At 34.4% G+C, this 13,315-nt stretch overlaps 2 protein-coding genes across 8 annotated transcripts; one reads left to right on the forward strand and one right to left on the reverse strand.

The window, feature by feature from the left end:
- Positions 1–881: 881 nt before the first annotated feature.
- On the forward strand, positions 882–8,555 carry LOC107952888 (serine/threonine protein phosphatase 2A regulatory subunit B''alpha). 7 transcript variants are annotated; one of them, XR_001698979.2, is made up of 14 exons: positions 882–1,685; positions 2,665–2,907; positions 3,054–3,159; positions 3,298–3,397; positions 3,529–3,634; positions 3,752–3,842; positions 4,855–4,996; positions 5,253–5,400; positions 5,529–5,638; positions 6,317–6,473; positions 6,561–6,686; positions 6,785–6,942; positions 8,103–8,233; positions 8,310–8,555. XR_001698979.2 is itself a non-coding variant. In XM_016888088.2 (13 exons), the coding sequence occupies exons 1-12, from the start codon at positions 1,518–1,520 to the stop codon at positions 6,923–6,925; spliced, it is 1,638 nt and encodes a 545-aa protein (XP_016743577.1). In that variant the 5' UTR covers positions 882–1,517; the 3' UTR covers positions 6,926–6,942; positions 8,103–8,555. The 7 variants fall into 7 exon arrangements, 6 of the variants coding, with proteins under 6 accessions (XP_016743577.1, XP_016743578.1, XP_016743576.1 ...); XM_016888088.2 differs by having other exon boundaries at positions 8,103–8,555; XM_016888089.2 differs by lacking the exons at positions 8,103–8,233; positions 8,310–8,555 and adding an exon at positions 7,020–7,065.
- Positions 8,556–9,838: 1,283 nt separating this feature from the next.
- On the reverse strand, positions 9,839–12,403 carry LOC107952887 (piriformospora indica-insensitive protein 2). The gene has a single exon (XM_016888086.2). It carries the CDS (start codon positions 11,567–11,569, stop codon positions 10,043–10,045), a length of 1,527 nt encoding a protein of 508 aa, XP_016743575.1. The 5' UTR covers positions 11,570–12,403; the 3' UTR covers positions 9,839–10,042.
- Between the last annotated feature and the right edge of the window lie 912 nt (positions 12,404–13,315).

The following is a 13,315-nucleotide window of genomic DNA, read 5'->3' on the forward strand; positions in this document are numbered from 1 at the left end:
GGAAGATTATTTATTGATTACGATATATCATATTTTATAGTTTGTACAAATAGTTATAATTATTAGGAATTTTTATTTGTACTATATTTATGGAATAAAAAATACTAAAAAACCTATCACACGTGTATGTAACCATAAAATTAAAACACAAATATGTGTTTAAAAATAATATACAATAAATAATGTAACTTATGGAGGTAATAGAGTCTACATAAATAAAATAAAAATGTATAATAGTATTAAAATAAAGTTTTAATTGATGGTAAATTAAATGTTTTATTGATGCAATCGACGTGAGTTTGAATACCATTATATGCATATTTTTATTGATTTTTTTAGTGAAAATACTAAAATATCATCGAACAATATTACTTATTTTAATTACAAAAAGACATTCATATAATTTTCTAACCTATTTGTATCCGATTAACTCGTGGCACCAACTCGATTAGGAGTTTAAATAATAATATAGATATAACTACTTGAGGTAATAGATTGAGCTTAATAAAATTAAAATATATAAAAATATTAAAATGAAGTTTTAGTTGAATGGTATATTAATGCAATTAGCATGGATTCAAATATCATAATATGTATATTTTTATTAATTTTTTAAAATAAAAAAATTAAAACATCCTCAAATTATATTATTTATTTTAATTACATAAAGACATTCCCGTAATTTCTTAAGTAGGTTGCTGTCAAAACTAACATATCCTCAATATTATTTATATCAATGGAGTTGATGTGTATATATTATTTTAAATGAGGGTTGATGAAACCATGTAGACCGTATAAACATCCGTATCTATGAATTGACCTCCACGCGCTTTGTTCGCTTTTTACTGTTTAAGTTCGGAATAGGAAAAAAAAATTATATCTTTTATCTTTCATCCTTCTTCGCTGCAGCTTCCTATTCCTTTTAGTTTCCCCTATGTCCACTCTCTCTGTAATAAAATCAAATGCTAATAATAATACTTTGATTTCTCTGCTCCTGTTTTCTTCCTCTCTCCGTTTCTTTTTAATTTTTAAAACCATTCCCTCCTTTTAATCAAATTCACGTCAAATCTCATTATCTTCTTGGCATTTTTAAGTTTTTTTTCCGCACTGAAAGTTAACGGAAAGTACTCGAGAATTTATCAGTTTCTCTTTTTGGAAGTAAAACAGGCTAAATTCTTTCGAGACTCTTCGAAGGATTTGGTATTTCAGTTTATTCATAACGCCGGCAGCTAGGGTTTTGGAGAACGGCGTATTTTAAACGGTTACGTTTCTACTTCCGTTGAAGAAAAAAAGGATTTTACCGTCTTTTTTCCTTAACTCTTTGGAGCAAGATTTTGTAATTAGTTCCACGGTATCGTCAATTTACCATATCATTTCGGAGCGTGTTCTTTTTCCCAGTTAGAGAAATCTTCGAAGTGGCGTTGATTTCTTTTTGCTGTTGCATTTGAAGAATTTGAAAGAGTTACAAGTTTTAGGGTGTTTATTTTTATTTAGTGCTGTTTGATAAGGTAGGCGAGATGTCATTATCTATAAAGATGGATATTGATGCAGTGGAGGATGTTACTTGTTTGGACCCTGAGCTTTTGCAGCTTCCTGATGTTTCTCCATTTGCACTAAAAGCCAGTCCTCAACTTGTAGAGGACTTTTTCTCTCAGTGGCTTTCGCTTCCTGGGACCGGCCACCTGGTACTGCTTTTGTAACTAAACTATAGTTGCTATTGATTTGTTAGTAATTTTTAATTACTTCGGTATTAGAATTTGTTTTCAACTTTAGTTGGCTGCCCATTGTTGAATAAAACGTCCAATGCTGCGAATTGTTGTCATTTGAAATTTAGTTTACCTTAGTTCATTCGAATTAATAACAATGATGATGTCTTTGAAGCCGACTGGTGTAGTGAACCAATGATCAGTGCAGGTTTCAGTGAATGGATGGTCACGAAGGCATCACACCTAATAAAATACATATGAATAAAATGACTTTATTTATGAGGATTGGGTGGGTACAAAAACTGCTTATCTCAATGAACTGACATATATAACTTCAACATTAAAAAGGTGGTGAATGATATTGATACATTATCATTCTGTGCATCATTCTCTGTGCGGGATGAGGAGATAATATCACTGTGGTTTAATAGGTAAACAGAGGCGAGCAAGTAAGTGCAAACATAGATTTATTACAGCCAAGAACGAATACCTTTGATGGTCCACTCATAGTCATGGAGTATCTTATTTGGTGGTTTTATGCTACCAAATGGAAGTCCTCATATATTATTTCCATAGGATTCTAGGGGTATCTAGGATGCAGAAAACTAAAAGGATTATTTCAATAGGTTCTGATCTGCTATAAGATGTTAATTAGTTCTCATGATAGGTTAAGAAAACCCATTAACTTACCGTTGAAAACTGTAACATTTCATTGTTCGATTTTGTAACTGTCTATGCTAGGAATAATATATACTTCCGTAATGTCTGAATTTGATAGAATACACCTCTATGACAAGTTAGAAACTTTTCTGCATTTAGATTAATTTAGAAACTTTTCTGCATTTAGATTAATTTTCGTTTCTGGTTGATAGATTTATAAAATATTCATCCCAATCAATGTATGGATGTTTTCTCATGCAATGAGCTTGGTTTTCTCCCTTTTTTAACTTGAGCACAGGTGAAATCTTTGATTGATGATGCAAAGTCAGGGACAATAGTTAACGCTTCTGCAAACTTTTCTACTCTAAATGCTGTTGGGAGCCATTCGTTGTCTTCCATGTTTCCAAGTAGCAATGCACCTCCACTTTCTCCAAGAAGCTCATCTGGTTCTCCTCGCACGTCAAAGCAGAAGTCCAGCCCTTCTGCTCTTGGCTCTCCATTGAAATTAGTTAGTGAACCAATGCAAGAAATCATTCCACAGGTCTGTTTGATAATGAAAGTCATTCCAGAGGTTTAGATATTGTTATATTTAATGCATTATTAGATTGGAAATGTTTATTTTAGGTTTTACTACCTAAATTTCTGAAAATACTTCTTACATATTTGTTTGCCTTGTAATTCTTGTAGTTTTATTTCCAAAATGGTTGTCCACCAACCAAGGAATTGAAAGAACAATGTCTTTCTCAAATTAATCACCTTTTTAATAATCCTCTAAATGGATTGCAAATAGATGGTGAGATATATATTTGATCTTTATGTCTTCATTTTATTTTTGTTTCTCCCTTCCACACATCCTTATCTTTTGGTCGTTAATTGTGAAAATTTCCCCTTCAAACTTCTAAGGAACAAATGTCCTTTTCTGGTTATGCAGAGTTTAAAGCAGTGACAAAGGAAGTTTGCAAGCTACCATCTTTCCTCTCTTCTGCACTTTTTAGAAAAATAGATGTAGAGTGGACTGGAATAGTGACCAGGTATGTGTTCTGTGAATTACACTATTGGTTAAACATGGTCTGTTTGAAAGCACTTGGTAGATGGCATTGACTGCTTCTTCTTTAAATAAGCTCTTCTATTATACATTCTCAAGTTTATCATTTAACTTCAGAGATGCTTTCATTAAGTATTGGGTTGATGGAAATATGCTGACGATGGATATAGCAACTCAAATATTTGAAATTCTTAAGCGTCCAGGCTGCAAGTACCTCACTCAGGTTTTCTTTTTGCATTTGTTTTGGACAAATTGTCTTAATTAGCAGTTGTTCCTCTTAAAGTTATCTTTTCAGAGGTTTATACTTTTCTTCATAATATCATTTGGGACTCGGATGCAGGTTGACTTCAAACCTGTTCTTCGAGAACTTTTGGCGACCCATCCAGGATTAGAATTCCTGCAGAACACGCCTGAATTTCAAGATAGATACGGTATGTATTTCATTTGTAGTTGGTAATTTTCTTAAATGACTATCAAGTAGTGCACTTTATTTCCTTGTCCCATGTCTGATTTTTAAAAATTATTTATGTGCAAAGCTGCATTGATTTTTGATTAAGCAATCTACTAGCTAGTTTAACTGCGGTGTTATCCCAACGATTGGTTCGATGTGAAAGATGGTGATGTTGACTGGCTTCCATTTTGAGCTCATAGTTTAGCAGCAATTGTATGTATAAGGCATATGGTGTTATCTTGTTGACTACATTGGTTCTTTTTCCTTCTCTACAAGAAACTATGATTAATTTTTGTGACATGTCAGTAGATATCCTGACTGATTCAGACTGAAATTGCTAATATCTTTTGAATCTTACCCTAATCCCTGCCAAGTGAGTTATCATGCAGTCGGAGCATGGTTTGATTGTTTAATGCTAGCCATTGTCATTATAGCCTGCAGGCTGAATTTATTCCTGCTGATTTAATAATTTCCGGCAGAATCTCCTGGCAAAAAGTGGCTAAATGGATCTTGAACCTGATGATAGAATGTAAACGAAGATCAATTATCAAATTAGAAATGTTTAGTCAGTGAAAGGTTGCGCACAATTCTTCATTTATCTAACTCAAAAACCCAATACCTAAGTTTAGTCAATAAAAAACCATAATCGATTCTTTTAGGAATTGAATGTAGTTTTTGTATGGTAGTTGTGTGATTAAGGCTGAGTAAAAAAAGATTTTGAAGGTGGGTGTCATTGAATTTGATTCTTAAGACTGCATTTCTGCTTGAGGAAATTTACCAAATGATATGATACTTAAGAAGGGGAGAAACAATTCACTCTGTGTAACCAAGCTGAGAACAATGGTTCAAAAAGAGTTTTTTCATTGTTAGAGTTATTTGAAGGGGTACCGTGGATCTTTCATTTATTTATGTATGATTTGGTTCTCTATCATTGAACATTAATACTGCAGAACTGATAATGGACAATATAAATTTCTGTGTTAATGTTCCAGCTGAAACTGTCATATACAGAATATTTTATCACATCAATAGATCGGGAAATGGCCGTCTTACCCTCAGGGAGCTCAAAAGAGGAAGTCTGGTTGCTGCCATGCAACATGCTGATGAGGAAGAGGACATTAACAAAGTCCTTAGGTTAGTATCTCGTTGGACATTTTTAGAATGTATTTGCTTTATTGAGAGCTTCAAGAAACAAATCCTTTCACATTAAAGAGTAAAATATGTTAAACTGGGACTATAGTCTGATAAACGGATGGAAGTTCTTCCCATTTTTCTCTTCTGAATGGACGTAAACAATTCAACATGGTGAAAGCTTGGGTTTATTATATTTTCATGTCATGAATAACTAATGCTATAAATTATAGAATCTTTTTTTTGCTTCCTTTTGTAGGTACTTCTCATATGAACATTTCTATGTTATATACTGTAAGTTTTGGGAGTTGGACACGGACCATGATTTCTTCATCGACAGAGAAAATCTCATTAGATATGGCAATCATGCCCTTACCTACAGGATTGTTGATAGAATATTTTCACAGGTTAGTTTGCCTTGATCCTCAATCCCCTCTTAATTTCTGAAATCAATTAATTTCTATTTTCATCTACAATAAACAATTTCATATATTTGAAGTGTACTTTGGCTGTGAATCCATGAATTTCATCTCAGGCTCCACGAAAATTTACTAGTGAGGTAGAAGGGAAGATGGGTTATGAGGACTTTGTCTACTTCATGTTTTCGGAGGAGGACAAATCATCTCAGCCTAGTCTTGAGTATTGGTATCTTCATTTTTGAAAATATATTAATTTTATACTACAAATTTTGCTTATTGGAAATGATCTGGTTCTTGCTTTACCTAAAATTTCAACTCAAGTGATGCCTTGTTAACCCCTCCTCCTATTCTTAGGTTTGCATTTAGAGGTTTTGCGTTATTTTCTCACTTTTCATGCAAAAAATTACTTTATTCTTTTTTTTCCGATGATTCAATTCTCTTGTATTCATCAATATCTAGCCTTGACACACTTTCAGAGCATTGAGCAATGAAGCATTATTTATCCTTTTGAAAATGCAGGTGAAGCTAAAAAAGTTGTCTTTTTTCTTCAATAAGATAACATCATGATAAGCACATGGTGCAATACACCTATCCCTTTTGCCAGCAGATGCTGAAGGTTATATTAGATACTTATATGAAAACTTAAGCATGGTGGGGTGTCATTTTCTGCACTTAGTTGTAGAATGCATTAAAAGTAAGATGTACATGCATGCTGTATTTAAAGAATATTAGCATTTTTTTCATGTACTTGTCTGGGCCTAAATGGCACATTACTTTGCATGTAGCTTTCCTTGCTTTTATTTTAGAACTGAATTCTTCTAGCATAATCTTCTTTCGTCCCTTAGCAACGTGTTTTCGATGCTCTACTATTTAGCTTTCTGCATCTGATTAGTTATTTTTATAGGTTTAAGTGCATAGATTTGGATGGAAATGGTGTGCTGACGCCAAATGAAATGCAATTTTTCTATGAGGAGCAGCTGCATCGAATGGAATGCATGGCCCAGGAACCTGTGCTCTTTGAGGACATATTGTGTCAAATAATTGACATGATTGCTCCTGAGGTTAAAGCTACTTTCTTTCTAATAACCATGATTTCATTCTACTTGCTTGTTTCATACGAATTTGATTTAACTCACGATAATTTGCAGAGAGAATATTGCATCACGCTACAGGATTTGAAAAGATGCAAACTTTCAGGAAATGTTTTTAACATCCTTTTCAATCTTAATAAGTTTGTGGCTTTCGAAAGCCGTGATCCATTCCTCATACGGCAGGTTAGTGATTGCACAGTTAGGTATTGGGTACTGAATGGATGCTATAGTTCTGCAATGACAATAGTCTGCTGGCATTTTCCCCCTTTTTGCTTGAGCAGGAACGTGAGGAACCAGCTTTGACAGAGTGGGATCACTTTGCACATAGAGAGTATATCAGGCTTTCAATGGAAGAAGATGTTGAAGACGCTTCGAATGGGAGTGCTGAAGTATGGGATGAGTCGCTTGAAGCTCCATTTTAATTTTTAAGGTTGCTGAGGTGAGTTTTGTAGTACCTTGTCAAAAGATAATATTCAAGGTGAATGAAGAAAAATTGGCTACTTGGACATTCTGCAGATGGTGTGCTTGTCTGCAAAGTGATTGGCCACAAGTTTCAAATTCATTCGTATAGATTTTATGATACGAGTCACAAAAGCCCAAATTCTTGAAGGCGAGGCTCAATAAGCAAATTCCCAGCCCAATCAAGAAATCCATCCATACTTAGTTGAAAATCAGGCCAAATTGTCAAAGTGGCTCAAGTTATAAAGTTTTATTTTTATTTATTTATTTATTTATTTACTTAGTTTAAATTTTTATGTCAATATTCAGTCCAAGAGTCCCAGATAAAATGACCTTTGACCGAATTTCTATATTAAAATAATTAGGAGTTTTTTTTATTTTAGTTTTCTAATTAGATTAGGACTAGTTATAAGGCCTATTTAAAGGCATGGCTGTCCACCTTGTAAAACACTTATCAATACATTACAATTACATTAAAAATTTCAGATTTGATTTGAGTGAAAATTCTCTTTGAGTTCTTCAAGGATTTTCTCTTGAGTTTTCTTTAGAAATTGTTTTAACAATCTTTTTGATTGTGGGAGCCATCTTCAACTTTCTTCTTACCATTGATATTCTTTGGAGGGGAGATTAGAGCCGTTTGAAGGGAGTTGTGAGATCTTTCGAGATTTCAAGGCTTCTTAGGACTTATTTTTTAATTTCTTACTGTCAATTCTTTCTTTATTTTTACTTGTGCTGAATCATTATCTAATCTATTTTCTGTTCTTATTGTGTTTTCAGCCTTTTTCTATCTTAAGGAATCAGCCCAAAAATTCCCAATTTCTAGGGTTTTTCCATACTCTCTTTGGGTGAAATTAGATTGTCGAAATTTGGGGAAAACTATCTTGGTGTTCAATTGGGCAGAATCACAATCTCCTTGAGAGTTTCTAGAACCCTAACACTTATTTCTATTCTCAATTTGATTCTTTGCTGATTTGGGGATTTTATTTCAGATCTGAAAATTCAAAAATCTAATCTTTTAATTTTCTGTTTCGTTTCGGATCTGATTGTTTAGGGTTTTCGTAGGAGTTTCTCGTGACTTGGCAATTCGATCTTGGTCCGCGCGCAATCCCGTATCATTTTACCTATATAGTTCACCTGCAGGCTATCTAGTTGCTATTTTTGCAACTAAGTGGCGGCAACAAAATTTCTGTCAGGAAAGCCAATTGCTTCTCATACAAGAGAGGGTTGATTCTCCCTACTCTTAACTAATCACCATCTCCCTCCCAGGCCAGGTATCAACAGTCTGCTACTATGTTAAAACTTTTTGTTCTGTTTTTAGTTGGTGAAACAATCATTTACTGTTATCAGTCTGTGCCTTTGGGGTCGTGGAGGAAAGTAAAGGTGGATGGTGGATACTGCGATTGCCTTGTTTTGGTTTAGTGGCCGCCCCTATCTTTGTTGCCAAACAGAAATTTCGTTCCCCCTTCGTTACTAGCTCAACGACTCTTACCTTTTTTTCTCAGTTTTTGGTACAATGTACATGTTCCTTATTTTTTTGATCGAGTGGGTGAAATGAACACTTTTTTTTTTTTTTAAAAAGGAAAAGTTTTCTTAGTAAGCAATGTCACGGTTTTCAGTTTCAAAATTGGCTGACAGAAGTTAGTTATATTATATTCCAAAAAGAATGGTTAATACACTGATTTTTTTATTATATAAATTTAATTGTTGAATTGATAATTAACTACTGATATCACTTTATTTAAGAAGTTTATTCTTGTCTAAAATTAAAATAAATCAGTAATGTAAAAAATCTGCACATTCAAAAAGGAATTCTTTTTTTAAGAAAAATTATGGAACATAAATTTAGTAAAAGAAATGTCTAATTTACTTTATTTAAAGTACTGAAGGTGATATATATATATTCCCCTTTTTAAGCTTCCTCATTTGATTGATAATGAATCAAACTCTAGGTCTCACATTAATTTATTGAAATTATAAACAATTCTCCGACTGGGAAGTTAAAGCTTTAGTTCATAATATTATATCAATAAAGTGTAAAAACCAAGATGAAGTGGCGGCTAAATGTCCTTGGCTAAAATTTGGTATTTGTTTAAATTCTATCTTAACAAAAGAAGCAGAAAACTTGCCAAAATTTGAGAGATATGCTTCAATTCTTTTGGGAATCTTTTTCAAACTTGTGCTCAAAAGGAGTGTTGAAAAATCAAACACCGAAAGAATCATGCAAGCCACCATAGTTGCATGGATTGGTTTTTTGTTTTTTTAGTTATAATGACAAAATGTCCTTTTTAACTTGCTCCGAAGACGGTGAAAGTGAAACAGAAATACACCATATCACAACAGAATATGTATGTAATTGCATGTGGCCCATATTAATTATAGGATGGGATGCCCCATCTCTAAAACTTCCTTCACCCTCCTGGCTAAATTCAATTCCTCCTACAATCACAAATCAAGGCAAAACATGATCCATTTTATCAGAAATGGACTGTTAATCATGATAAACAGAAAACTGACCATTGTTAGATCAATTTGAATTGATTGTTTTCTCAAAATTTTTAACATAATAATTAGTTTACTCTTTTATTTAATCTATATGTATTAATTTATCTAAAGAAGGTAAAATGTAATAAAACTACTAGTGTAACCACTGAAATGCAGCTCTGGCTGATCCATGATTAATGCTCTAGAACTGCAGCTTTTGTTTGTCGCGAGAGTTGTATCATGACATGAATCGAATGGCTTCAGCCAGAATCTAGTTAGCTTAACTCGCTAAATCCTAGGCCAAAACATTGTACAAAATACATATGATTCACTGTGTCAATCAGTCCCACAGCTTTGAAAGCAAAATGTATTTGTTAGTGAAATGGATAACTAGCTACAAAATCAATAATTTATCATTGATTCATTCCCCAAAACAGAACAGGAAATAAAAAGGTAATTCCATAATTTTACCTACTGAAATACAGTGCTACTACTAAATTAAACTTGCCAAATATTTCTATTAGTTTTAGCCAGTATTAACTTGTTGTTTCTGTAAGAACTATTAGTATCTTTTTTCCATGCGCTTTGATGATAATCAATCAAGCCAAAAGTATCCAGAGACCCCAAAACAGCAATAAAACAAGGAAAGAAGATGAAGATGATAACAGCCCAGAATGAGAAACCCCAATGAAGAGGACTGGATTGGGAATCTCCGGCTTGCTGCATTTCTTCAGTTCGCCAACGCTTTCACGATGGCTCAATTTCTCATCAACGCACAGTTCTGGATTGCCTTTTAACCTTAACTTTTCACCAAATTTAGCAGTGAAGTTAGCAGAAAAGGGAAGTCTCCCACTTAGATTGTTGTTTTCCAAATTGATTTCATTCACAAACTCCAGAAACCCAAACTCCTCAGGTACTTTCCCGTTAAGCTTGTTGTTATCAAGGCCTAGATAGCATAAGTTCCTCAAATGCAACCCCATGGAAGCTGGGATTTCACCAACCAATCCCATGTTTGAAAATCCTATCCCCAAAATACCCCCTAGATTGCCCCAAATTTCAGGAATCTCCCCTCCTAGTAAATTCCCACTCAAATGCACCTCCTTCAATCTGGTCATTGCAGCAAGAAACAAAGGAACCCCGAAGTTTCCAAAACGGTTAAAACTCAAATCCAAGAAATCCAGAGCTTGTAAGTTGCTCAAGCTCTCTGGGATTTTACCAGAAAACCCATTTGAACTCAAGTCCAGCTTCAAAAGGTGAGTAAGATTACCTACAGAAGAAGGCACATTTCCATGGAATCCATTGCCGCTCAAGTCGAGAATTTTCAGCTTCTTTAGCTTAGACAGATTAACAGAAACCTTTCCACTAAGCTTGTTTCTCGACAGTGTTATCTCTTCAATGTTAGCCAAATCACCGATTGCATTTGGGATAGCTCCATGAATTCCATTTCCGGACAAAACCAACCTCCTCAAACTTGTGAAATTTCCGGTGATGCTACTGAGAGGACCAACAAAAGCTCGGTTGTTTATAAACACAAGCTCTTCAAGAGAGGAGCCGAAAGTTGTGGGGATATCGGGGACAAAAGCTTGGGTTTGGGTGAAGCATTGGTAGAAGAAAAGTTTGCGTAGATGTTTGAAGGAAGTGAAGAGGAGAGGGCTGAAAGTGGAGTTTGGAGAGCAAGATGGGTTTGGTGTAAAATCGGAAACGTACCCGAAACTCAGTTCCGTGACATGGACCGTAACGTTCTTCGTTGTTGGGTCGGTGAAATAATCACAAACAACACCGTGAGGAGGGTAAGAGCAGAGGTCGTCAGGGAAGAGAGTCCGCCAATTGGTGGCTGAGTTGATGGAGGAGAGAACTTGGTAAACTGAGTCCTGCTCAGCCGAGTTGAGGAGGAGAGGTTGTTCCTGCTGCAATGAAATAGTAACTAGAGTGGATGTAAGCGTGAAGAAAAGAGCCAGCTTGAAAATAGAAACAACAGTCATGGTTTTCTCACTGGGAGTGGAAGATAAAAAAGAGATAGAAAACCAAGCAGTGTTGTTTGGGGGGGGGGGGATGTTAGGTTGGTTGGGATGGAAGCGAAAAGAAGGGGATTTTGTTTTTTGGTTTATTGGCACTTGCCATTGCATATATTGTGGAGGACTTGGCCCCCTTGGTCTTGGACTGTAGTGTGTAGACTGTAGACTGGCTCTGCCAACACCCAAAACAACCTAGCTCTGACCCTCTGAATCTCTGACCAACCTAACTTCAAAATTTCTTCTTTTTACCTTTTGTAAAATTTTAACCCCAATTATGCTCAAGTAAACAAAAAGATAAATCCTTAATGGTAGTAAATGCAACTTTTCAAGTGTTGGATCGAAATGCAAAACAAGAGCATCTTTTTCTTTGGGTATATGAGTTCCATTCCAGCCCTGCAGTGGCGTTAATGAAAGCGTCGATCGGTTGGAGAGCTTTGGTTTTAACTCCGGTAATGGTGAAAAAGGATAGCCGACAGAAAAACCTGCGGAGCAAAGGTAGCCGGGGGAAGCCAATAGTGAAGCGCCGCAGCCGCCGACTTACTGTCTCAAAACATGTTTCGTGAAAGCGACATTTAACTGAAAGGGAACGAGGCATGCATGGTGCTACGTGTCCATATTACAGTGGCTTAAGACAAGGACTCGTGTCTTTTGTACGGAAGGGGATCCTTTCCGGAAATGGCCGTGCATGCGAAGTCCCCAATTTCCAGGTAAGTCAACAGTAATTTTTTATTTTAAGTTCTTACCTGCTGTTTTTAATAACAAAATTACGACCAAATATTCACCAAAGGTGTTTTGAGGCCGTAAGTGAAAATGGGCTTCTTCTCTCAAATATTTGAATAAAGTTGGGAGTAAACATGGTTGAAATAGATTTATTTAAAGGTAAAATAAATGAATATAAAATGTAGAAATGCCTTTGAACAGAAGTGCTTTTCAATTTTATGCCTTTCAGATTCTTTGTTGATTCAATTTTATCTACCACTTTAAGTCGAATTCCAATCCCATCTGAGAGCATTTAGAGAAGAAAAAATCTGATAAAATTGAATTGAGCAGGAAGACGAGAATTATTTGAAGTAGCATTTCAGTGTTTGTCACGAATATTCATAGTTGTTGCTACCTTTTATTTTTTATTTCCCTTGTTGTTTTGTTTTTACTCTTCTTTTTGCTTTGTATTGAGGTGTAAATTTTACATTTTTATTTCTTCTTTAGGAAATTGTTCTTTAGATTTAGATGTTTTATGGTTTGTATTTTTACTCAAATTTTGGTTAGTTTTAATTTAATCTTTTTATTATGGCGGAAAAGAAAATAAAAATATATTATATTTTCACTAAAAATTAAAATTCAATCCCATTTCTTTAATAATTTCTTTTGGGTACAGAAAAGAGGCTTAAGCCTTACTATATATATATATTTATAACTAAATAAAAACTCAAAAGAATACAATTGCGATTATGTATTATTTCCAGCAAATAAATAAGAATTCTGCTTCAAGAAAGTAAAAAGTAAAAAAAAAAAGTTTATCAGTTGTTTTTTTCATCACTCAAATAAGTCAATATTAGTACCAAAGGTGCATAAATGTAACTCGTTTAAAAAACTATTCAGAGTTCATAGAGCTCTTTGTAAAGCTTGTTGAAAAACCCGTTGTAGGACTTGATTAATTGCTCTTTGTTGTTCAAAATAATTAGTTTTATTTTTTTAATTTCTAATTGTTCCAAAATCTTTTAAGTTGAATTAATCAAATTCAAATTTTCCCATTCTATCTCAGAATATACATTCACTCGAAACTGATCCGCCTCCATTTCTACTTTTCGTAAGCAGGTCAAGCCTTTTTCAACCGTTCAATAGCCTCTTGCATAGTTC

This window comes from Gossypium hirsutum, chromosome A07 (assembly GCF_007990345.1).
Source record: "Gossypium hirsutum isolate 1008001.06 chromosome A07, Gossypium_hirsutum_v2.1, whole genome shotgun sequence".
Classification (NCBI taxonomy): Eukaryota; Viridiplantae; Streptophyta; class Magnoliopsida; order Malvales; family Malvaceae; genus Gossypium; species Gossypium hirsutum.